Below are 25,592 nucleotides of genomic sequence, written 5' to 3'. Positions count from 1 at the left end.
TCTAGATCTGCAGCAGTTTATGATAGAAACCTTTAACTTTAAAGAAAAAGTAAAAAAATGAAAAATAGATCAGATAAGACATGATATCTCCCTACTGTAGGGGGGAAGTTTGGAGTGTTTAGAGCATTTTAGAAATCTCTATGTGGTATAAACTTTGGTGCATTGCATTTGACACAATAGAGCTCTATAATCATAGCAGCATATCACTGCAGACATTTAAAACTACTTTAAAATAATCTAGGTTATGTTCTTAGCCCCCAGATTAGTCACTTTTTCACTTTCCCATGATTCCTGTTCCATTCTTGTTTTAAAGTACGCTTGTGAGGGTTAATGAAACTGTCACTGGATATTCTCACATCAGTTTATGTAACGATTTACATAAAAGTCTTTCACCTGTCACTCCCTTTGTTAACTTTGAGGTCAGAGGGTGTGGGCCCTGAAAGAAACCAGCAATGAAATGAGGACAGATCCAGTTTCTGAAACACACTCTTGCCAGGAATATGAAGTCTTTTCTCTGTTTCATTTCAACAACATCTTTAATAAACTTAGCTTATTTACAAGTAAAAAAGAATTCAACCAAATGTACCTTATATACAGTCAAGTCATCCACTGTGGCACTCCAGGCAATGTTGCTGTCATTTGACTGGTCTTTTATATCCAGTATATTCCAATATGTTAGCTATGATTTTCTAATCCAGATGTGCTTCATCAGACTGACTTTGTGTAGAGTCTTAAAGATCAAACTGGTAAATGAAGTATATTTTTACACGCTAAAACAAGATTACTTTTAAATGAAAAGCTTTCTTTTGTTTCACCTGAGTGTATGAGTTAACATAGTTTACCCCATGCTCCACACTTCACATTGGCAAGAAGTGACAAGTGACGCGACTAGCTCCCAATTCACAAAACTCTAAACAGCAGCTCTAACATTCTGACCAAAAGCAAGTTTTTACAGTTCACTGGATGTATGATTGCACATAAACTCAATATGGAGGCACTATGACATACAGTAGTGTGTTCAGAGTTAAAATTTACAGCACAAACTATCTGCATATACACTTAAGTCAAGTAAATCTCACTTTTAATTTAAAGTGCTCAACCAGTAGAAGGAATCAGGCACATTGTCAGAGCTAAAAAGAGGTGCATTTGTCCTTTAAAGGCACTAAAACATCAGCTCCATAAGTGCATTGAATTCACTGTGTGGTATTAATCTGATTTTTCGCACAGATATCTTCTGGTTTTGACACAGTTAAAGCTAACCCTTTCTGCACTCTTTCTTAGCTATACAAACTATTTTATTACTCTCCACCCGAAACGCAGCACAGAGTTATGAGTTACATCATGTCAGGTCTGCTTGTCCGAGAAGGTTCCAAAACCTGTACAGTCAAAACACTTAGGAGGATCATTTCTGAGTCTTAATGTTATTGGGATGGACCTGTTATTCATGCAGTATTTCTGTTGTGAAAACACATGATCAGTGAACTGGCTAAAAACAACCAAAAATTGTCTGGTGACGAAAAAAACCCTAAACCAAAACCAAAAATAAAACAAACAAAATAAATGGCATGAAATCTCTTTCCCCCTGAGATAAAAAAAAAAAAACTGAAATGGCAAAAGCAACACCTGAAAAAAGTCTGTTTGAAATGTGTTTGTGTGTGCAGGGTTTGGGCGTATGGCTGTGGTTGACAGTCTGTCAAGAATGATCTCCATCTCCCTCTTTGTTCCCTTTGACTCCTATCCTCAGTCCTCTTCACTGGAAACAAACTTTTTTTAACTTCACAGTTTGTCCTGCGTTGAGTTGACTGCAATCTGCTGGTGCCTGCTTGTCCCAGCTGAAACCTCAGGGGTTTTTCTAGGAGGAGGATGTAAATACTGATTAATAGAGTTATTTTTAAACCTTTCCACAGAATAACTTTTTCCAAACTGGCAGTACTTTTTTCATGTTAGTAGGTAGTTCTACTTGAGAGAGAGTGTAGATAATATCTAGGTGCTGTACCTCAATGATGGTATGAATCCAGTCTAGCAGCTCTTCCACATTGCTGTAGACACCTGGCCTCCTCTCTCGAGCACAGCCAACACCCCAGCTCACCACTCCTACCAGGTGCCACTGAGAGGAGGTGAAGTACACCAATGGGCCCCCACTGTCACCCTGAAATTCAAAACAGCAAAATTATATTGAATAACACAAATAAGGGTGTTCCAACAAATACTGTTACTGCTGTTAATGCGTATCAAGAAACCAACTCTAAATGGATTTTAATTAAAATCATTTGAAATTTTCAGACTTAATCTTTACCGATGAAAGTGGAAACTGTGTTTACCTGACAGGCGTCTATTCGCCCCTCCATGTAACCAGCACAGATCATTCTATTGGTGACAGCAGGGCCATACACTGTACGGCTAGTGCACTTATCCCGGGCTATCAGAGGGATGGAGGCCTTCTGGAGTGAAGGAGAAACCTTACCTGGAGATAGAACAAGACCGTGACTTGGATTAAATGAAAGGTAACTTCAAATAATTTCCCCTTTTTGAGCTAAAAGGTTAAAAATTTGCGATGATAAGTTTGAATTGGTTGCTCACCATTTTCTTCTAGGTATCCCCAGCCGGTCACAGCCATGATAGAACCAGTATCAAGTTCAAAGGATTTAGGAGGTAGACAAACAGGCTTCCGAGCATCTGAAAAACAAGGCAAGTACATTTGCTTCGATTTGTTTTGCCAATGAAGTCCTTTAATTGCCCTCATCACCGCTTTGGCAGCTGACAATAGACAACAGATGTGCAAGTGCTGTTAGGTATATAAACCACCAAGGGGCAGACAAAATGCACTTTACCTCATTATCCTGGTCAGACACCTTAGGAGTCTTTAATAAAGACATGTAGTTTCATATAAAAAATAACTCATGTTTGTGTTCATGTTTTTACTCTAATGGATGGTGTGCAACGGTAATAGTTTTCTGTTTTTTAACAGCATTTTGTGAACCCTATCTGTGATTTGCGACCCCCATTTCGAGTACCACTGCTCAATTTATTCTACCAGACAAACCAGTTTTCTTTGCTGTAATAATTTAAAAATAAACAAGTGTCTCACCTCCTACACTGATTGGACTGCTGAGTCTCATCATTGCTATGTCATAGTCGTTGCGTGCTGGGTCATAATCTCCATGCATGATGATCCTGTCCACAGAGGCTCCTCCGAGTGTGCCAAGGTAAGTTTTGCCTGACACCACTTTCCATCCACTCAGCTCCTTTTTACTACTACAAAACCCCAAATAAGACAGCAAACAGGAAGTGTGAGCAAGAGCTGATGTGTTAACCTGTGAGGAAAGTTGCATATGGAAACTATACTCACCCAGCAAAACAGTGGGCGGCAGTGACTATCCACTGTGGTGACACCAGTGAACCTCCGCAAGTATGTTGGCCGTTCTGCTGCAGGCTCACCTGCCAGGGCCAGTCCTCAATGGAGGCATCTAAACCCCCTACAACACGATCCTGAGAGCCTGTCATCCCACAGTCTGAGAAACAAAGTCATCTTTTAGAAATTTATTCAATGGTGACTTTATTTGATTGTCTTGTGTTCAAATCAAATGCTTAGGGCACATTTTGGATTCTTTCACAGTTCTGTTTTTCATCGCTAGGAAATATTAGACAACTAATCAGTCATGCGTTCCTGAGAAGACCTCTTCAGAGTACTAGAGACAAGTATAGGCGTGTGGGTGAGAAACTAGTCACACAACTGTGTCATTTTCCCAGCTCTGCCAAGGTAAATAGGGTAAACTATGTCAATGAGACAGGCTTTTTTTTCTCAGAATAAACCTACCTGAACAGGATAAAGAGACCACAGATCCGGATCTGCACACACTTCTGTTTGAGGAGAAAAGAGCACTCATTAAGTATATCACAAAACATATGAACAGAAAAGACAGTCGTCATGCACGGTCGAACTGTGACCTGACTTAACACCATGAAACAACACTGAACTTTTTCTGTTTTTCAGTTCTTCCCTGTTTAATTAAGTCTGCTTTTTTCACTTTCGTAGGGGGTGATAGGGATAGGGAAAAGGAACAAAAACTATTGAGTTTTCTGCTTTTTAGGAACTGAAACTGTGAGAAAAAAAAAACACAGTCTCATTTGTTCAGAAAACAAACAAGGGAGAACCACCGGAGAACAGGGAGCAGGGGTTTTAGGTTGAAAAAGAATAAGGAAGAATATCAAGAGAACCAAAGCACGCAGTGAAGACTGGGTGTGCTATTGTGGAAAGAAAGTAGAACACAAAGAATTTTAAAACAATGCTGACCGTACAAAAGAAATCAGATCTATAAAATGACATACAATGTGATCCTGGACTGTAAGATTTTGTTTTTTAAATTTTGTTCCTCACCGGTCCATGGTTGCCTGATGCAAGGGTGTGGATGAAGTCCCAGGCTTGACAGCTGTGAATGGTCCATCTTTCATGGAAGATTTCAAAGTGTTCACTGGGACATTGGTGCTGCGAGGTTTACTGTAAAACAGAAAGAGTACAATGAAATAGTTGATTTTAACTCATTTTCAAAATGATCATCTGTTGTGGGTTTACACTCACTTTGTGTATCCCAGTTGTTTACAAGCTGTCTGCGTGTGCTGCTGGGTCCAGTCGTCACTACATACACTCCGCCAACCTGCGCCAGCACTGTACACCTGCAGGACATACTTCCTGGACGAAAGACGCACTGTTGTGGGGTAATGGCACAGATGAGACAAAGAGGAGTCACTTTTTATAGATTTGTTTCTGTAACTTTGAAGATAAGGAAAGAAAGAAGTAAGTGTGTAACTGACCTGGAAAGGTTGTGTTGATTCTGAAGCTTGAAAGACAAGTTATTTCATCCTCTCCACCAGAACAGTCATGCTTTCCATCACAGGCTTGTGCTTTTGGGATAAACTTAAACGAACGCTTGCAGAAGAAGTATTTGGTCTCGATCAGCTTCTTAACTGGAGAGATAACGAGGCGTATGGTAAAAAAAAAAAGCAAAAAAAAAAAAACTTTTAGAATACTTTCTTATGTGGCTGAATCTTCTAATAATTTACACCTCAAAAAATACCAGCAAGTCTGTGACAAGTGTTAGAAATGTGATACCAACCTACTGTGTGTGTGTATATGTATTTCCTTCAAGAAGAAAAAGAATAAAAACTTTCAGGGAGTAGGACTTACTGAAGAATCCTGCAGTGGCCAGTATTCCTATTAACACCACAACTGACAGGACAGTCAGCAACACTTTCTTCCGTGTAGACCTCTGAGACTTTGGAGCCGTCATGGGCCTTCTGTGGCGGCCTGGTCGTGGAACCACTGGGACGGAGAGAAAAAAAGGAAGATGAGCGAAGAGAGAAAAAATAAATACCAAAATAAAAAATAAAAAAGAACACCAACAGACAGCTTACCTGCCTGCCTTGGATTCAATGGTCTAGTGCTTTCCTCAGGCGCCTGGGCGATCGTCTGAGGCAAGAGCAAGAAAGATACAAGAGATAAAGTGAGTGCACATGTCAAAGCAACAGTATGCACGGTGCGACTTGAGAGTAAACACAGTAAGCAGTTTCCAGGTGGAGGGGTTGGTCTGCAATTGGGTGATTTTGTTTGCTGCAACGCAGTCATCTGAGCTGCTTCGGCCTGTTTTGCATATCAAATTTTTCAGTTTACTTACAGACGGCAAAAGAGCAGGAAATGCAAAAATGATGCAAGGTGGAAAACCTGAAGTTTTACTTTAACAGTAGTGTAGTATAACACATATCCTTCTTAGGATAACTGACTACAAGCGCACATGAGACATAATGTGCCCAAATGAGCAGTCACACTATACCCACCTGCCTTTTTGAAACAACCAGACACTCTATATGCTAGGCTCCTCCTGTTGTTGCTGTTATCAGACTGATTGTATTGTGCAATTGATAGACTCTGAACGTACAGTACAGGCTGTAGTGTGTCAGTCTTTTGGGACCCAGTGTATCTCCCATTTAAGTGTAAGAGATACTGTGGAAACAAAGCACAATGTTAAGTCGTTGGGTGGTTAAGAAAAAGGAATGACTGCTCCTTAACCAAAAAGGCTATGTTAAAGCCTAAAGTGTCCTTAGGCAAGATATCAGCTGTAGGGCCTATCCCAGCTGCTCAAGTACACTCAGTTCATTACGATTAGTATCCTGTTGACACTGTCAGAAAGATTAACCAAAGGCATTACCTTGATACAACAAACTGTTCAACAAAGATCAGGTTCGCAAAGGGTAAAAAGAGACAGACTATCCAGCTTTTAACAATGGAAATGTTTAGACTGGCAAATCCCACAGCTATCACATCAGGTAACTTCGGAGGATTAAAAAAGAAGAAGAAGAAGAAGAATTGTGCCTGCACTCGAAACTGTTGCGCACGTGCGCGCATTAACTCTTGATCAATCTTGTCAAATTTCGGCTGAGGTACAAAATTGAGGTAGTTCGTGTCCCAGAAAAAAACCTTCGTCACAACGACACATATATATAATTATTTAGAGGGATGTGGCGGGAGTCGTGCTTACCGATACCAGGAGCTTTGTTTTCTGTTTCGTCTCCGAGCAGCTACGAATCTGAGGTTTGAGCTAGGCGTTGGGGACGTGAAGACTGATAGGCCTGACCAAACGAAAACGACGCCTCATGGTAAGTCTTTTTCTAATTAATATTGTCACTGTTATTTTCAACTTTTGCTAGTTAGAAGTTGGAGGGCGTGGCTCCATAAAACGAGGACAACACTGAAGAGCTAAAACATGCGGTCTTAAGGGCAGTTACTTGGCTAGTGTGAAGTAGTTTGGCATTTGTACTCTGAATGAGGACAAAGATACTCGTGGAGAGTTGTGGACCCTGTGGCACATGTGGTTTATGTAATCAGAAGGACTACTGAATATATATTCAAAAGAAACAGGGTATTTCTTTAAAATTTAAAGCCCTCACTTGCAGCTATGCCTTGCCTGTCTGTTGTATGGTTCTTGTGTTGGGCCTTTTATTTTGAAACACACCTGCATCATGTGACGATGCAGTAAGACTAGTCCAAAATTGGGGGAAAACACAACCTGGCTGTGCTGCTTAAAAGTTTTAAAATAATTATCCTGTGAATAATTTTCATGTTAGCTGAAAAACATTGTGCAGGACCATTGAAATAGATAAAGTCTACTCAAGGGTTAGTGTGTTTCATCAGGTAGGCTATCAATTTGTGAGGCCTTTAAAGGCATGATTAATAAAAGAAGTTTGAGTGCCAGAAATATACCATTTTCACAGTGGTTCTTCCATTTTGTGAATATACTTCCACATTTTCCTACTCCACCTATAGAAAAGCTAAGTGGTTTATGGGAAATTGAGTTCTGAAAACATTCACCAGTTGTGTAATGATTGCCAGCAAGGTTCATGATAAATTATAATCATAATACCTTTGTCCCTCATGGTGATTCTACCAGTTAAATTTGCACCACTGTCTTTAATTTTCCTAGCAAGATTGATACTTCACATTCTCACATCAATACAATTTTACCATGCAGTATATCACTGTATTGTTCAGTACTGTCGAATTCTCCACTATTATATAAATATATTTTACAAACTCAACAAAAGTCAGAAAACATTTGAGTATTTTTTTTATGTATATACATCAGATACATTCTTGTTAAAGTCATTTTCATTCTCCAAGCAAAACATAACTGAAACAGTCATACCTTAACAACTAAGACAAAAATGTTCAGTCTGCTGATAGAGTAATGTGCTTTTTAAATCTGAATCATTTCTTATAGCTGATCTGTTTTGTGGCACTTTAATATAAGTGTGTTTCTCTCAGTTTTCTCTTAGCAGATTGTCTGTCACGTTTGCCTTCATTCATCACAGCTGCTGAGTAGCTCAACATCAATATGGAGGCTTACTGTCCTTTGTGGAAGATATAACAGATGGAAACTGAATGGCTGTTAGAAGAGCTTCGTAGTCTACTTGCTGCTCTTCCTTTGTTTTAGACTAAAATATAGTTATTGTGTGAATGTTAGGTGATACTTTAAAAAAGAAACATCTTCTGCAGAAAGAGTGAAATGGAACAGTGTTGTTACACTCTTGTTTCCTCTTCTGCTTTTTTAGTATCAAGTGAAGTTCCCTGCATTGAACACATTTCTTTATTTCTAGGCTCATTTCTTCTGCAGTCTTTCATTTAAAGGAAACGGGTTAAACAGTTTACAGTTTGATAGTTGATTTTTTAAAGCATGTGTATAATGTCAGCTCCTGTCGGTGCAATGTAAGGTCAGACAAAGTGTATAGACTTTAAGAGGAAGAGAATGTTGCTGGACAGGTTTTTGGAAAAGGAAGCCACATCTACCAATCAGATATGCTCCTTCTACAAGCAATACTTTTGTGTTCATGTCCAAAATAAAGCACAAGGGTGTTTGCATTTTAAACCAAGAATCATTATCTTCCATTTCTGTTGTTTTAACCCAAAATCTATTGGATTCTGTGTTTCTGTGTGAAGAAAACCATTCAGAAACACTGTATACCCTGAAGCTACCGCATGCAACATGAGATTTTGTCTCAACTGTTGTAAAAATGCTTTTTGTTTTACTTTATAGCCATATACTCTTTCACTTTATGTAACAACATGTAAGATGATTCAGAAACCAGGCATCTTTCCAAAATTGAAGTTTATAAAATGGATGTTAATGGGACTTTTGAGACTTTTGAAGCCAACTGGACACAAAAGGAACTGCAGTTTTTTGAACATAATTAATAATAATAATAATAATAATAATAATAATAATAATAATAATAAAAACACTCTTTTCATCAGAAGATCTCAAAGTGATACAGCTTAATAAAAACAGAAAACGTCTGCCCTGGGTCCCTGTGCTTGGGGTTTGATCAAAGTGTGCAATGTTAGGATCAGATTTGACCGGTCAGTTTTGTTTTCCAGTCACTCTACTCTTTAAAGGCTTGTCTACCACTAAGGACAGTTCAATGGGAGTCACTGACCAACTATAACTTGTTTAGTTCTTACACAGTGCAAAGACCAGTAAAGTGACATATCTTTTTCTTCTGTCATAGCAATTTTAAAATTCCACCCATTCTCCTTTAGCCTATGTTGGTAGAGTTAATAATGAAGACAAAACAATTAAAATACAATTAAACAATTAAATAATTAGAATGGAATTTTAAGGGGTTTGTTTGAAGGATGATATTTGTCTACTTCCTTCTTTCAGCTGACACTTCACGTGTCTTCAGTGCAGAGGAAGTTTCAGTCTCATACTTAAGGTACACAATAAGTTTTCTAAAGTACCGATTCTTACATGTTACTCTTCAATGTAGAATCACTTCTCCAATGTTGCTGTCCTTGTTTCTGTTTTATTTTCATTTTAATAATACACAGCTTACCTCCTCCCTCTTATGTAGCACTACTTTTAAGGTATTTCACTTAAGAATCTACATGATAAAGATCTCTCTGTACACTTAGTAGAGTCAAGTCTTTGAAATCACAGGTGCTCTTAGATAACTTCTTTGCTATTGAACAGAAACTTAAATTCTTTGTAACTGACTATACTGAAGGAAAACAGGGACAGATAGTGTCCTCCACTTTTGTATGTTTACAGTATGTTTGAGTAGCTGTTGCTTGGCAATTGAAACTTAAACCTACCTCTGATCTAATCAGAGCATGTTTATTATCAAACATGTCGATGGGGTCACCCACTCCCACTGGCTTTCAACTCAGCATGCGACCTATGATGGTTCTGAAATGTTCATAAGGACCTCGCCATCTCTACTGTGACGAAGAGTATGCTGGCAGCGCACTCTGTATGTTGGGCTGGTTAAAACAAGAGGGCACTGCCGCATCATTTTCAACCAATCCCAGTAGATCAGAGAACCACCAGTCAACACTGGGTCAGATCGAAATACAAAAAGTGTGCTGCAAACTCATTATAGATACAGAGCCAGTTAGTTTAACAAAGCTGTTAGCTCTTGTGACCCACACGGTCTTGCAGTATTTGACAGAGCTTGGCTCCTCTCAGTGGCTCCAATGTGCCAATACCTGGATGATCTAATGTCGGTTTAAGGCACAAACTGCAGAGTTTGAACAATGAAAACACAGCAAAGCTGAATTAATCTGTGAGTAGTAACGTGGTGTTTGACAGTGAACTGCAGCTAGTTGGATTATTCAGTTGTTTCAAAATTTTGCTTGAAGACTTAAAGCCTCATCAGTTAGCAAAATAGTTCACAAGAAATGTCCTGCACGTTGTTTTTTTTTTTACACTTCACAGATTAGAAGTAAACCTTCGTTTAGTTAGAGCAAAAGAAAATAATCATTAAAGAGGACATATCATGCTGAGCCCTTTTTTAATACTTACATATAATAAGATAAATTTGAAAACAAGACCTTTCACCCCCTGAATTTTCAAAAAATTATTTATTGTATTTTTCTGATATCCTAGAACGAGATTTGATGCCTCTGAAAATAGCTCATTGCCAGTTGGCCGCGAGATTTCGACCTTCATGACGACTTGAGGATCCTTTCTTTATTGGAGTAATCTGATAAAGCAGCTCCTCCTCTGTGATGTCAGTTAGTCACACAACCGCCACCGAGGGATACACCCACCAAGAGAGTAGAGTAGAGGCGAACTTTAGACTACACTTTCAGCATGATGGATAAAACTGACAGAGAAAAGTGAAGGAGCAGGATGGAGCCCTGCTATAGAAATAGTTTATTGGTGAAGTCTGCCTATATTTCCACGCATAAACTATACATGTTACAGTACTGGTTTGACTCGCCACACTGAAGCGTCCTGAGATGATCTGTGTAGAGGTGGATTTTCTTCCTCCTGAGCTGCAGAACCGTCTGGGTCTGACTCGGGGTCCAATACAAAAGGACGTATCCTACACTCTGCCATTTTATTAGAGCTATCAATGCCTTACGGTGAAGTTTTGGCAAACAGCAAACTCGCTCGGTCTGCTCCATTCAATGTGGCAATTTTGTAAATACTGCCATGCTGCAAAAACCGCCCCCTGGCTCTACCCCCTCCGCCCCTCTGATAGAACTGACCAATCAGAGCACAAAGGGCTGTGACGTTGCGAGGTTACTGGAGGTCATTCTCGAAACGGAGCATTTCAACAAGATCTTCAGAATGTCCTAAAATGAGGATATTGAGAACGCTACTGTGGGGCAATGAAGGAACTAAATGACTTGTACTGAGGGCAGAAATGCTTTACAGGCATCCTAGTCTGGCATAGTGAAAAGGAGAAACAAGCATGATATGTCCCCTTCAAGTTCCTTATTCCAATATTTTTATAACGATGCAAAGAAAACTATTTCAAGATGATGATAAGAAAATAAAGTAAAAGCATTTTTGACAGACTGGAGTCAACAGTTGAAATTTGGCACAATCTGTTCACATGGTGTCACCAGGTGCGTAAGCTCCTACAGATTGAGATTAGGGAAACAGCCCACAGGTCTTTAAACAGACATTTACACATTCCTTCAGATTGTATTCTAATGTGCAAGACCAGTTTAGAGCAACATGGCAGTGCTAAACTGGTTGGAAAACAAACAGGTATCTTTTTGGACATTTAAGATCAACTAAACAAGACACAACAATCTCTGTGACAGCTCGGCCAGCTTCTTGTCTTCTGCTCCACAACACCCCCAAAGAGTAAAATGCATTGTTTTCATGCTGCTTCAGTAAAAACAAGAAAATGACCAAAGCTCTGTATTTTCACCACAGACACTGGACCTCTTTCTACTATTTCACACTGTAGCAGACTCTAGCATTATGGCAGTTGACCAAAGTACAGCCCCTGCTATTGGCTGGTGGCTTTGACACAACCGGACATAATCAGAAATTTGTGTATCACTGTGAATTTGAATAATTCATTTTATCAACTTGTAAACCTGGTGCTGACATGTCAGGGGGATGATGTTTACTCTTGCAGCTGACTAATCATGTACGTCACATATTCATAATACAAACTGGTCCACACCTTAGTGAACTCTACGAAATCAGGTCAACATCAATGTATGTCTATCTCACATTGATTCAGTGTAATGAATAAGAGAGGATCAGAAGCAGAGGGAATGAGACAGCACAAAACCAGGCAAACCAGAAACATGCCTTAGGAGTGAGTGACAGTGTCATGTGTCTGAAAATGGACAAACAGGTACCAGAAAATACATGTTCTGTTTTGCCAACATGATATGATCATAGTTTCTGCTGGGAAAGATCCACATAGTCACTGAGTACGAGGTGGGAGTATGTCATCACAGTTTCAGTATCTGGTGCTGTACATTAAGCGTGAATGTGCTGAAGCTGGACTGACGCCCATCATAACTTTCAGTAAGCAGCAGCTTCCCCTCCAGCTCCAGCTCCAGCTTCTGCTCCAAAGCTTAACTGGGTTAGTCTTAACAGATAAAAGCCAGGTCACCATGAACCTTTTGTTCAAAAGAGGCGTCCTCTTCGCAGCTTCTCTCTACCTACTCATTTATAAAAGCTCTTTTGGGAAACTTTCACTGACAAGTTAGTGTTATCACAGGCACAGATCCTGACCAGTGCAGCCCACACATGCTAAACTATGAAAAAGCCCAACTACATTCACATGGCCAGAAGTTCATACTATTATATGTACTTCTGTATCTCCATCACAGTAAAATGACTGTGCCAGAAATGCAGTTGTACCAGTCCAAATGTTGTGACACATGGAACCTGGTAAGTAAAGAGTTCAAGTAAAGAGTTCAACTTATGTCAGATGATACAGGAGTTTGCAATTTGATTTAGCTGAAAAAGGAACAAATATTTGAACTTTTGTGTTGAACAGAGAAATATAGTTAGGCCTGGGCAATATATCGATTATATCGATTAATTCGAATGTTTCCTTGTGGACAATTTGTAAAACGAAAAATTTGAATTTTTTCTCCCCCTATTGCGCACCTTTTATATCGCGGCAAGCGCTCACTCCGCATGAATGTCATAAAAATGTTCTTGTGCGTCTCTGAGACCCAGCACCTTGACGGACACGTGTTCCTTATGGTTTGTATCAACAGCCCTAAGAGCTTAATATAAACTAAACCTCTCGTCAGTAAACGTTCAAATCCCTTTCCTTCCAATCCTCTGTTTTCTATCAGTCACTTTTCAGGAGTTTGTATAGATTTTTGACTCAAACATTTCCAAAGCCAGGACCCTTTTAGGTTCACCTGCAGATTATTAATGATGTAACTGACACGTGTAAAACCTGCTGCTCTTCAAAGATAATACTCATCATTTTGAGATTTAAATAGTAAAGAAACATACATTCGTTTTTCTCAGAGCATACCGACTCTACTGACGAAAATCCCCTCTTATGGTGACATGGACAAATCATGATTTGTGAAAGTGGACTGTGAGGAGGGAGCAACATAACGAATCAGCATCGAGGTGTGCTCTGTCAAGCAGGGGCGGACCAGACTTTTTAGACTGGGGTGCCCCCGACCAGGGCACTGACTTATGCAGGGAGGCATGAATTTGTGAGCCCACACTGAATAAATAGCATTTATTTTTGCTTATTTTTTTGCATTAAAACTAAAGGATAAACAGGCTACATCCTTAAAAGGATAAAACTAGACAGAAACAAAGTGTTTTTTTGAAATCATTTAAAAGTAGAATATAACTGAACAGTGCTGTCGTGCAATGAAACAGTACTGTACATGCTTTTCCTAGCAGTATTTTTAAATTCAAAATGTATAAAATGGTGCAGCTTTCACTGTGAATGTAAATAAGTCTGCCTCCTTTAAAACTACAAATTGAAGTCACTGAAACAGAAGAAAAGCTGAAAATTCAATTCCAAGAGCCAAATAGAGGTTACTTTTATTAAGTTTTTGACAATATTAAAACAAAACTGGTTTTGAGTTTGATTTGTCATTTGTTCTTATTGTTTTCTTTAAAAGGAAAAAAAAAAAATTAAAAAATTGTAACTCGAATTTTTGTGAAAAATCAGAGACTTTATTTTTAGGCCATATCGCCCAGCCCTAAATATAATTCAGCCAACTTGTATCTTAGCTTGGTCAAACATATAGCATGAACTCTTTACGCAAACATCCAACAAAATACATGAGTAACCTGGAAGAACATAAAAGATTCCAACCCTAACTGGATACTGCCCCTAACTTCACGTCTTTACAGTGTGTGAAGCATAAGTATGTTCTTCCTTTAGTTTCAGGTAACACCTCCAGCATGCAAAGTAAAACCAGCCAGACAAACACAACACATCACAGGAACTGGTTCTATCTAAAGTTAGAAGACACAATCTAAGGTTAGTATCATAGTGTTGACATAGCCGAGTAAACAACACAGACGGTTTGGAAGCTATTCAAATCGCCCCTCCAATGCAAACCTACAGCTCGAAGTGCCATCCTCACATCATATGTTGATTCTGCTTCTGTTTGCACTCACCCACATGGTGTAGTTTCCTTCACGTTAAGGTCCAGATGCAGCTCACTGCTCTCCCTCCCCGGAGGTGGGACTCCTGTGTAACTCACTCACTGTCCTCTCAACGTCCTCCGTCCTCTTCACTGTGTAACTCACCTGGCTACACCACGACACCTGGTTTGATTCAGTCTCTTTCTCTCTCCTTTTTTTCCTCTCCCTCCCCTTTTCTTTCTACTACAGTGTAACTGAATCCCTCTGGAAGGTCGCTGGTGTGTCCCCTCTTTGAAACCCAACGCTGTAATAAAGAGCTGTGGAGCGTAGCGTTGTTTGGATGCCTTGTCAGAGTCGGCTGTTTTGGGTGACCAACCCCTTCTTAGAAAACAAAACAAAACAGCTGAAATATTCCAGGTAACCTGACACTTGAGCCCTCCTCTATCTCTCGTTCTGGCTAGCTACCTGTGTGCCTCCCTCGTTTTGGTTCCTCCTCCCACCTCATACTTTTCAAACCCTGAGGACAAAAAACGCACCATCTTTTTTTTTTTGCCTTTGTTGTGTCTTGTAGTGCGTAGTTACCCCCCAGTGCCTCTTTGCCTCTCAAATGTTACCCAAACATACAGCCACACAGCCATACCAGCTTCTTTAATGTATGCAAAAAGACAAAAATCCAGACTAAACATGAAGCAGCTAACACTGATGTTACATGTGTGTATGCTCTAACTTGCCCTGAGGCTGAGGTGTGGGTTGTTTGACACCTGTATTGTTTTGACAGTCAGTTGGTATCAGTCAGTAGTTCACCTCATGCATTAAACTGTGACTCACTTTTTGGTATGTCTGAAAACTTGAGAAAAAAAACACATCAAAAAACACCCAGTGACCTAAAAAAATAGAAGGATCTAAAAAGAATTAAATTAGAGCAGAAACGATCCCTCGAATGATTCGAGGTACTCGATTACAAAAATACTCAAGTAATTTTCTCCGCCTCAAGGAATCCTTTAATTTAAAAAAAAAATCAAAGAGTGGTATTTCAAATAGAGCTGAGGCCATATTAAGAAAGTTTTCAGACCCCTCAAGCTACCTCTTATACAAAATAGCAACTAGCAACAAATCTAGCTTCTTTTCTGGAGTTTGGAGACTAATGGGTCATTCTACGAAACGGGTGCCATTTGGGTCCGCAGCATTTGTTGAGATGTACAAGGCACAAAAAATGTGTCAAAGTGTGTTTACAAATTTTGGAGCTATCAAAGCAAGTGCTCTTATTGACATGCTGTATCAGAAAATTCTATTTCTTAAAGAGAAAAATTTTCATTTGAAAAATAACTGCTCTTTAACTAAACAAAAATGTATTTTATCCGATTACTCGATTAATCGATGGGATTTTCAGTAGAATACTCGAATACTAAAATATTCGATAGCTGCAGCCCTAAATGAAATGTCATTGACTGAACTGTTGGCTGGTTCAAATTAAGTTTAGAAAATGACAGTGCCTCATATCCACATGGAATACATGGTTTATTTAAGTGCACCCAATTAAACATGGGGGAAAAGTACTTTCTCTTGCTCACTTTGACTTAAGAGAGAATGATTCAGCTGAAGTTACATAAAGGCAGGTGAGGTCACTGGTTGTAATGAATAAACAAACAGATAAAAAGCAAACCAACCTGCTTTTGACACTGCCAACCAAACTGTAATCCAAGCAGCTAAAGCTAGCATCAGCCTTAGCCTTAGCATGCCTGGACATGTCAAATGAGGTCAGTAATACAATGGCAAATTTGTCTCCTGTGTGTCATGAGTGTTAGATAACCTCTCAAAGGTGCACTCAATGACCACTGTGGTCAATAGGTCAGTAAACATTCAGCTACTGTGAAAGTTATGGGACCCTGAGCAAAGATAAGGAGCTGGGGTTGATTATAAGTGTGTGAAAAATGACTGATAAGATTGGCTGAAGAGAAAGAGCTTTTGTTTGTGGCGTTTGACCTGGGAAGTTCAATCCACTGATCCTTCATAGAGTTTACTCCCCTCTTTTCTTTGGTCATAAAACTCATTTGCAGTTTCAATGTTCTGCCAGTAACCATTCTTAACCTTGTTACATTTTCAGGTTGCCATGCAGGCTCCAAAACAAGCTATGCTGCTTCTTTTTGTTCATAACCTGAACAGTTCTCACAACACAGCAGCCAAGCACATAACCAGAGTTATAAAACGCATACATGACTTCTTTGTTCTTCCTTTTTTTTGTCAGTGAAACTAGCTTCTGCCTCTGAAATCAGAAGTATTCTTTTACAGACTGTGTGCTAAACAAACTGCTTACTTCCTGATGTATTTATAGTCTACATAGGTTACAGATTAACTAAAACATTTCAACACACACAGTTTTAATATTCACATTATAAAAAATAACAAGAAGTCCGCTAACGAAAACCAAAGGCATCAAATTTAAAGCTTGGTGATGTTTTTTTAACTTTTCCCTGGAACATTATTGTAAAAGCGTTTGTGTCTCCCTGATTTGCAAACAATGTGGCAGGTGTGAACACACCCTTGAAACTCAAACAGGGATCTGACAATGTAGTCGTGATGATGTTGAAACATTTCATTTGACTACGAGACCAGTTTAGAGCAAAGCAAAGAAAGCAGAAGTATTGAGAGCAGCTGTACATGATACACCCGCATAACAGCCTACTTAATTACACTTGGCAAACCTAAATTTAACACCAAAGACTGAACTTCCGACTGGAATTTTTCTCTTTTTAATCTTCTTGAGAAAGTTAGGTTCATTGGTAGATTATCTGGCGTTGTTGACTAAATTGATGTTTTGGATTCAAACATTGAGAAATTTCTGGACAATGTGGATTTACATCTTGACTACCTCGGCAGCGTATTGCGCCTCCATCCTACTCATCAGGAACAATGATATAACAGTCCTCATAAATATTGCTGACCTCTTATTTTTTCTGTTTTCTCCACAATAATTTCTTTGCTCTAGAAGTTTGGTATAAACCCGTGACTTACTTTGTAGAACTGTCATTTGAGGCTAAAAAAAAGAGGAAAAATACAGAAGTAACCAGATAACAGTCACACAGAAACACACTTCTCCAGTACTCCACTCACCTGCACAGCAGCAGCTGTCGCTCCAATCATGTAGGTGAGAAATCAAACTTGTCACTCAGTCTGGAATTCAGCCTCCTTCTCTGGAGATTTGCCTCAAATAACCTCAAATATTCCAACTGGGAATGTTTCTTCATCCCAACTCCCTCACCTCCGCGACTCCCCCTCCCCCTTCCTTACCTCCCTCTTTCTCTCTCTGTCTCTCTTTCTCTCCCTCACACACATGAACAAAACCTCAGTTTTACCATCAGAGCTTTTAAACTTAAGGTCCCTTTTCCAGCTATGGCATCCACCCTCTCCTTTGTCCACACAGGTGTGCTTTTAGTAAACGTGGTATTCAACTAAAGAAAGAACGGGCAGCTTGAAAAGTAAAGGGTTAATGAATAACATCTCCACATTTATGTCGCCTGGACTCCAAAGAAGTTTTTATCTTTCTAATCTTTCGTGTCATTAACATCTTTTACATGTTTAACATTTTCACTTTAGTTTGTTGCAGATGTTTAGCTAAAAAAATAGCTATCGATGTTTTTTAAAAGATTTTTTTTTTAATCTATCATGGTTTTATGTACTTGCTTATAAAGTAATTCACATATTTACTCCAAGCTTATTGGAGGGAAGTTAGTGACATGCTTAGGTTATTTAAGATTATTAGGTTATTGTCTCATATTGGACAAAAGAAAAAGTAATCAAGGTAAAAGAATTTACCATTAATATTTTTTTATGATGGTAAACTACCATTGAAACATAAAGCATCCAAAATGTACCATCCAAGGCTTTCATAATGTTCCATGATATCTATTCATGTAGATATTCCAGAAACAGATAACCAGTTTTGTGATCTGAATCCTTTCTTCTGTCTTTTGGGAAAACCCTGATTCAGTATTCCATTGTGTCAGCCCTGCCCACCTCACCTGAGTGATTCAATTAAAAGAGAAGTTTTACAGTATGAGGAAGTACTTAGCACTCTGCTGAGAAGTGTGTCATGGACACTACTTGTTATGTTGTGATGTATGAACAACAATTTATTAGTCACACTGTAGAGGATAATGCCTGTGACAGTGGACTCAATCCTGTTTCCTTGAGATCAAATTTGTTTAAAAACATTTTATTTTCATTTAAAGGCAACACGTACAAAGCACTTCACTTTACAGTTGTTAATTTTTCCCCTCACACCAAAAAATAAGTGCTTACAATGATACAAACAAGGACAAAGGACATTCGTTCGGATCAGAGTTTACAGCTCTGATGCACCAAATGATTTCACAACTTTGAACCAGATTTTTAGTGAAAATCAGGTTGGAGCTGTAAATCCAGCTGCTACTCGCGTTAGCTTAGCATGTTGATTGGAGTTGTGCTTGTTTTTGTAAAGATTCTGAGATGTTTGTCTTCCCCTATTGTTCTGATGGGAGCCAAAATGTACACAGAGATCATCTCATCTTTAAAACAACACATTGGTTATGATATCTGGCAAAAGTTTCAGGAGTGGAAAACAAATTTGGATAAAGATTGTATATTCATTCATATGAAGAAAAGCCTGAGGATTTATTTCTTTTGGTAATTTAGATTTGTTTGTGTTTGCACATACCTAAGAGTGTCGTTAGATAGTTTTACTATAGGACAGAGCCATGCTAGCTCTATCAACCTTTTAACTGGTTAGCTCAATGCCTACAGCATTTTTTAAGTCCTGTTAAAGACTCAAGCAAAGGAGACTCATTCAAAGTACTTCCACTTTTTTCAGGAAGTATGTATGTGAGTGGGGCTGAGTAATGGCCCTGGCAATAAATGACATTACAGAAAAACTTTTGAAATATTCACATTGTCTGAGAATCCTTATAAATACAATTATCTTAGCAATCAAAAGAAATTTAGTTATAGATTTCAGTACAAATAAAATTAAATGATAAAAAAAAAAATCAAAGCCCTACCCTACCATACTAATAATGTTCAGCATTTAGTTTGGCTCTTATTATGAAATCCTCCATACTGCTTAAAATACCCTAAAATATCTTGTTGCATAAACCTCTATTAAGAAATCAAATCATATGTAGTGTGTAATATGTTTGACATATTGAAGGGACTTTTTTGAAATATAGTTGATTAATCTGATAAAGCTCTGAAACTTGATTTCTGAAGAATTTTGGGGCGTCTATACCAGCAGAGTTTGTCCCTACAAGCATTCAGTAATGTTTATCAGTTTAAGATCATTTTATCTATTCAGATTCACGTCAATAAATGGCAGCTAACCCACTACCCAGCATTCTACATGTGTTGTGGTTTATGGTCTGTGGTTTTATCTTTAATGCTACGGGTGTGAATCACCGGCACAAAACTTTCCACTGCTAGGAAACAGATACAATCTTTATGATGAGTGGTGACTCTTTCAGACTTTAAGCTTTTCCAACTGATGTAGAACTTTCTGAGAATTATTGTCCCTGTGCATCAGAGCCTTTAATGACTGGTCATAGAATAATTATGAAAGCCAATTTTACGTGTTTTTTTTTTTTTTCAGTTTTATTTCCCTCTCAAAGACCACAACATCAGATAGCTGACCAGGCATTTTTGGCTGAGGTGGCTTGATTGACACTGACTTGTGTAGGGGTATCCATTAATCATGTCTACTTTATTGTCTAATGCAGGCATGGGCAAACTACGGCCCGGGGGCCACATGCGGCCCGTTAAACGTTTTAATCCGGCCTGCTGAACTTGAAAAAATTAAGTGAATAAACCTTGTTAATGTTTTATTTTCCCTGCAATTCTGATGTTTTCCCACTAGATGGCGCACTGTAGATACATCGGCTTTGCTGAGGTGAAGCGTAGGCCTATTACTCCACGTTTGCACTTTACCCTCTGACCCATCAGCCCTTCTGTAAAGATGAACGGACCTAAGAAAAGGAAGTGGACAAAGAATGTCGAGTGTTCAATAAGGAGTGGATAACTAAATATTTTTGTTACCGTTTTGGTTTTCAAACAGAAAAACCAAAAAAAGTCAGTTTTTTCGGGGGGGGTTTATTTTGTTTTGAAACAGGATAACGAAAGAAGGAACCATACACAGATTAAAAATCCCATTATAATTCCTTTCGCAAATATTCTAATTTTAATTTCAAAAGAAAATCAAAACAGCAAAAAATAGTCCGTTATTTGTTTTCTGATTTTGATTTGAAAAACAAAAAATTGAACAACAAGTAGTTATCCATTTTCTGATTTTGGATTCTAAAACGGATATGGAATGAACAAATGATACCCTGATAGTTACTAAAGCACTCCATCCATCTGCTCCTGGTCCGGCCCCTTTGTCAAATGTTAGAACCCATTGTGGCCCACGAATCAAAAAGTTTGCCCACCCCCGGTCTAATGTGTACCTGTCAAATGACTTTGAATGTTTATGATTTGTGCAACATTAGATAGTTGCGCAAAAGAAAGAGGAAATGAAAATATTCTGAGCTTAATTGTTTGGAGACTCAAATCTAAATGTAGAGTTCAAACGATTGCAATCACTGAGTCCCACTATTTAACCATCGTGAGCACAGTCATTGGAAATGTGCAGCTAGACAGGTTGATTGGTAGCTTAAAATTGTTTTTTTCCTTCTACATGTTAGCCCTGTGATAGGCTGGTGACCTGCCCAGGGTTTACCTTTAACAGAAAGCCACCCCCCTCTGAACACTTACCCGTCGCTGACTGTCAACTTCGCTGACTTGCATTTTTTATGGGAGTCACTCAGTCTCCTGTATAAAAAAGAAAAACATCAAGTTTCAGTATAGATTTTATATGCATGAAGAGTATTTGATTTTGAAACTGGACTTTTTGATTATTTTAGAGAGACATGTTTTAAAATTAGATTACTGTGAAGTGTTTTTTTCAGTACCCCAGCGGCTCATGTCAGTTTTACCTTTGTTTTTGCAGAAGTACTTTCCATCTAAAGGTCAAGAGTCGGCAACTCCTGACCTTTTCAGTTTTTGTAATATGACTGTGAAACAAAAACAAAAAACGGCGTGGGTTTTTAAAAAAATGTAGAAAGTCAAAAAAAGAAAGAAAAAAAGGGAACCACACTTTCTTGTAACTCAAGGTGCAGTGGTACAGTAGTCTGTATTGTTTACTTACAGCAAGAAGGTCATCAGTTTAAATCTTGGTCCAAACAAGGTGGGCCTCTCTGTGTGGGGACTGCATAACCTCCCACGCCTGTGTGGGTTCTCTCCAGGTCCCCAGGCTTCCTCCCACAGTCCAAAAACATGATCATCAGGTTAATTAGGGATTCTAAATTTCCCCTCAATGTGAGTTTGCACGTGAAAGTTTGTCTGTCCCTGTGTGTAAGCCCCATGATTGACAAGCAACCAGTCCAAAATCTACCCGCTTCTTACCCGAAAACACCTGGGAAAAGCTCCAGACACCCGTGACCCTGAACAGGATACGCTGTGTAGAAAATAGATGAATGGGTAACTGAAAAAACCAACAGCTGTAATGAAAGGTGTAATATCTGTGTAGTCCAACAGGAGTCTCTGTGCTCCACCTAACTGAGGTGTGTTCACCTGACTGGCTGATGCTGATGTGTCAATGAAACCAGGAGGCTATATTTGGACCAAGGTGAAAGTACAAGACTAAAGAAAAGCTGCTCATGGTTTCTGTAGTTGTGTGACTGGTGTCCTGTCCCGAGGCCCAATGAGACTAGAGTGTTGTGAAGTTTCTGTTGTGTTGGAGTTTCCTGTTGAATCTCAGTAGATGAGTTGCGCAAGAATGTCCTGTGAAAAGTTTTTGCCTTTAACAATATTAAAATGTTTCAAAAAACAAACAATATAAAAAAAACTCAAGTGGGGTGCAAAAGTCACCAACACGTGCGAACGTCAGGTCGTTAGATCCTAATGTTCCTAAATTTGGAACTGAAGGGAGGAACAAGAAAGAAGATGGACAGGTTTAGAGGAATGCCTGGTATGGGGACATGGACAGACAGAAGCAAAGAAGGAAGACGTCAGCAGACTCTAGCTGAATTCTTCACCGTCAAGACAAACTTTTTAATGTTTTTGAAAGAATGATTCACAGTTAATTAAGAAATTGACAAAGCTTAACATCAAGAGGAGAGAAGAACAATAAGAAATCACAGGTCATCCTGGCCAGTCAACTATGGGGAATGGTGGTAAGAGTCTTTCAACTGAGATTGTTTTTTTACCATGTTTCCTTTAAGAGTGATGTGTACAGGGAGAAAATGCTCAGGTTATCCCAGAGTTTTGTCTGCCCCAAAAAATTTAAACCTACAATTAAACTCTACTGTACTTCACTCTATGTTTGTGCTTTGGATTTGAAGACTGAGTATTTATTTGTTGTATCACTTATACAGGCTTGTCCTCCGTCTATAAATAGCTCTTGTTTTTGGAAGCTGGTTACCCGAGACTCAAAATATACAGAATCTGTAAATGAATGTGTTTACATGGAACTGAGTAAAATGTGGGGGTTTAGCAGAAAGGTTTTCTATCTGCTGCTGAATCATGAAGCGCTAAAAGAGGAAACGAGAGGACAGTCTGATACAGATCTTCAGCATTTACATCATGTGCCGGCTGCATTTTCCTCCCTTGTGCGCCACTCTTATCAGTTCAGTGTCTCTGTGACTTAAGCAGCTAGCATGAGATAAGATGGTTTCCCATTTTCATTTAATCAGAGCGAATATTACTCATGATGGACATAAATAGTACATATTGATCAAATGAAGCCCAGGCAGCAAGGTAGATGACTGTTCCTCTTAGTAACCAGCCTTTGTTTACCTGTAGCTCAAGATATTCAACATTATCTCTGGACTAAACTATTCAGCTTTAATTCCACTCTTTGAATTCTTCAAACCAGCTCAACCAGTTGGTTTTCATTTATAGTTCGATATAGTTGTTTCTTGGGATTACATGTACTGAAGAACACAATAAGAATCAGTCTTTAGGAAGTTTCTTATGGTATGTATGGTAATTGTCTTAGAACCATGAAGCTGTGGCTATAATCTAATGTCCTCTGTGCGTCTGTTTTTTTTTTTTTGCAGGGAGCAGGGTGAACTCAACAGCAGTTGGGGTTGCTGTCGGCTTTGGGATCCTAGCAATCCTCTTCACCATCGCTATAGTACAATTCTGCTGCAAGTACAAATGCAAAAATTGCAAAAAGTGCTGCAAGAAAAAAAGTGAGTGGCACTAATACGTCAGTCCAGCCTATTAAACACACAAACAAGAAACCCCAAAACATCTTTTTGACTCTGCCTCCCACACTTGAGGTCAGAGGTGTTGGTTTTGATAGTCAGCTATGGAAAAATAAACCATCTGAATCAACCAGCAAAAAGCATGTACGTTTCTCACGCAATAGCTCGTGAAGGAATTACTCTTGACCAGTGAAGTAGAGTAACTGGTATTAAGTTTGTTAAAATGATACTTTTCTTGGCATTTCTACTACAGATTTTTTCTTCTCCTTTTCAAAAAACTATTGTTTTCCCTTTTTTGAGAGAGAAAGAGACTGCTACATGTTTGTCAGCCATCATTTAAAGTTTAAAAAAATCATTTGAAAATAATAAACTTGACTTGATATTGACATCTATGCAAATTTTGTATTCCTTTGTAGAGCCGTCATTGAAAGACAAAGTTCTCAGGTGAGTAGACTTTCTGTCTCTACCTTAAAGTGACACATTTTATTTCCTGTACCCTGAAAAATACTTTATTTCTTTTATGAATCTCTGTCCACAGCAAAGTCGGCATGAAGAAGTCTCCACCTCCCTTCTCCATTAGCAGCGTCATAAAATAACAGATGCCATGGCAGTTTACTCCTGCAAACCACTTAGCAGAAAACACTTCTTTGTTTGTCTGTCACTTTCCCACACATTTTGTTTTCAGCATGTATTGTATTTGTTTCTGTTTGTGTTCTTGCTGCTGTAGGTCTGATGGAGTTTTTACCTGAACTCTGAGCAGGGAATTCACCTTGTTGTTTTCACATTTCTTTCTGGGATGTCACTGAGTCATGATACTGGCTCTTTGAAAATCTAGCTTTCACATATTTCTCTTAAAAAAAATCAACAGAACCCAAGTGGTGATTTTATTTAATTTAATTGTAGTTACTTGAATATACTATAAAGTATATATTTTACTTGCAATTTCACTCGGTTTCGTTTTTTGTAATGATCACTTTGAATCGCTGTGGCTTGTTATGGATTCAAACTTGAGTTTGCAGATGAGAAGAAATGTTAAAGTGGGTGGCTCAAAAGCAACACCTCGACCACAGAAACCAAGCGGATCAGTTTTCTTGTAAGCTGCTCACAAGTTCTCTCTGAACTCTCATATACTGTGCCTTTTTGATACCTTCTTCAGTTGATGTCTCATACTTCTTTCTTTTGTAGAAATAGAAAACATATTTATCAGAGTCTGTTTTTCTGATAAAAACCACCCACATGAAGGTCAACAAAGGTTGTACTCTTGATTTAGTGCTAAACATTAAGGTAAATTTAGTATCTATCAGACAAAAACAGGATTAGAAACTTTTGTCTGTCTTGATTTAACATAATTGTATTATTCACAACATGATAAGTACAGCAAATGGTGGAGATTATGTTTTATTGTACCAGTTCCTAAAAGGTGGGACACTGTAAAATGCAAAAAAAAAAAAAAAGTTTTTGATCATCTAAATCAGGGATGTTTCAGTATAATAAATCTTGAAAAAAATAAAATTGAACATATTCCCAAGACAAGAGAGTCAGCAGGTCAACAATAGCAACCACTTTGCAGTGTGTATATACCAGCCTACAGTCTCTCCATGAGTGTTCCTTATGCTTGGCATGGTCAAGTGAGACGGCCCCAGTCTACACATAACTTTACCTCAAGTTACTAAATGAAAACCCCACCAAACTTTGCCATGCCATGAACTGCTCTCAACATTTGTCATCTCTATTTTTAACAGAGTCAAAATAATTTTGAAATAATCACAATCTGCTTATAACATTGTACAACACACTCACACTCTCAACTTTATCAGGATTGGGGTTGCAACCATAGACTATATATAGAGTGGACCTTGTGGCTCTGTCTTTTACCATTGTACAGTTTTGAAGCCATAATACCTCTGCACAGGCGCCACCATTATGCAGCCAGAGT

At 38.6% G+C, this 25,592-nt stretch overlaps 1 protein-coding gene and 1 long non-coding RNA gene across 6 annotated transcripts; one reads left to right on the top strand and one right to left on the bottom strand.

Moving 5' to 3' along the window:
- Window positions 1-1,561: 1,561 nt before the first annotated feature.
- tmprss4a (transmembrane serine protease 4a) lies at window positions 1,562-6,996 on the bottom strand. Of its 3 annotated transcripts, none has more exons than XM_074678739.1 (13): window positions 6,534-6,996; window positions 5,413-5,467; window positions 5,186-5,320; window positions 4,813-4,965; window positions 4,580-4,706; window positions 4,379-4,498; window positions 3,818-3,861; window positions 3,350-3,512; window positions 3,089-3,255; window positions 2,581-2,676; window positions 2,322-2,464; window positions 1,997-2,149; window positions 1,562-1,852 (listed from the first exon to the last, which is right to left on the bottom strand). In XM_074678739.1, exons 3-13 carry the CDS (start codon window positions 5,286-5,288, stop codon window positions 1,841-1,843), a joined length of 1,281 nt encoding a protein of 426 aa, XP_074534840.1. In that variant the 5' UTR covers window positions 5,289-5,320; window positions 5,413-5,467; window positions 6,534-6,996; the 3' UTR covers window positions 1,562-1,840. The 3 variants fall into 3 exon arrangements, with proteins under 3 accessions (XP_074534840.1, XP_074534841.1, XP_074534842.1); XM_074678740.1 differs by lacking the exon at window positions 6,534-6,996 and adding an exon at window positions 6,204-6,522; XM_074678741.1 differs by lacking the exon at window positions 6,534-6,996 and adding an exon at window positions 5,833-5,851.
- Window positions 6,574-24,526, top strand: LOC141797417 (uncharacterized). 3 transcript variants are annotated; one of them, XR_012599068.1, is made up of 5 exons: window positions 6,576-6,651; window positions 14,637-14,804; window positions 23,507-23,641; window positions 24,073-24,100; window positions 24,195-24,526. It is a non-coding gene; the product is annotated as an uncharacterized LOC141797417 (long non-coding RNA). The 3 variants fall into 3 exon arrangements; XR_012599070.1 differs by lacking the exon at window positions 6,576-6,651 and adding an exon at window positions 9,213-9,264; XR_012599069.1 differs by lacking the exon at window positions 14,637-14,804 and having other exon boundaries at window positions 6,574-6,651.
- The last annotated feature ends 1,066 nt before the right edge of the window (window positions 24,527-25,592 follow it).

This window comes from Halichoeres trimaculatus, unplaced genomic scaffold, assembly GCF_033239565.1.
Source record: "Halichoeres trimaculatus isolate MK-OKI-2021-1 unplaced genomic scaffold, fHalTri1.1 fHalTri1_scaffold_9, whole genome shotgun sequence".
Taxonomy (NCBI): domain Eukaryota; kingdom Metazoa; phylum Chordata; class Actinopteri; order Labriformes; family Labridae; genus Halichoeres; species Halichoeres trimaculatus.
This window is presented reverse-complemented; position numbering and strand designations above follow the sequence as displayed.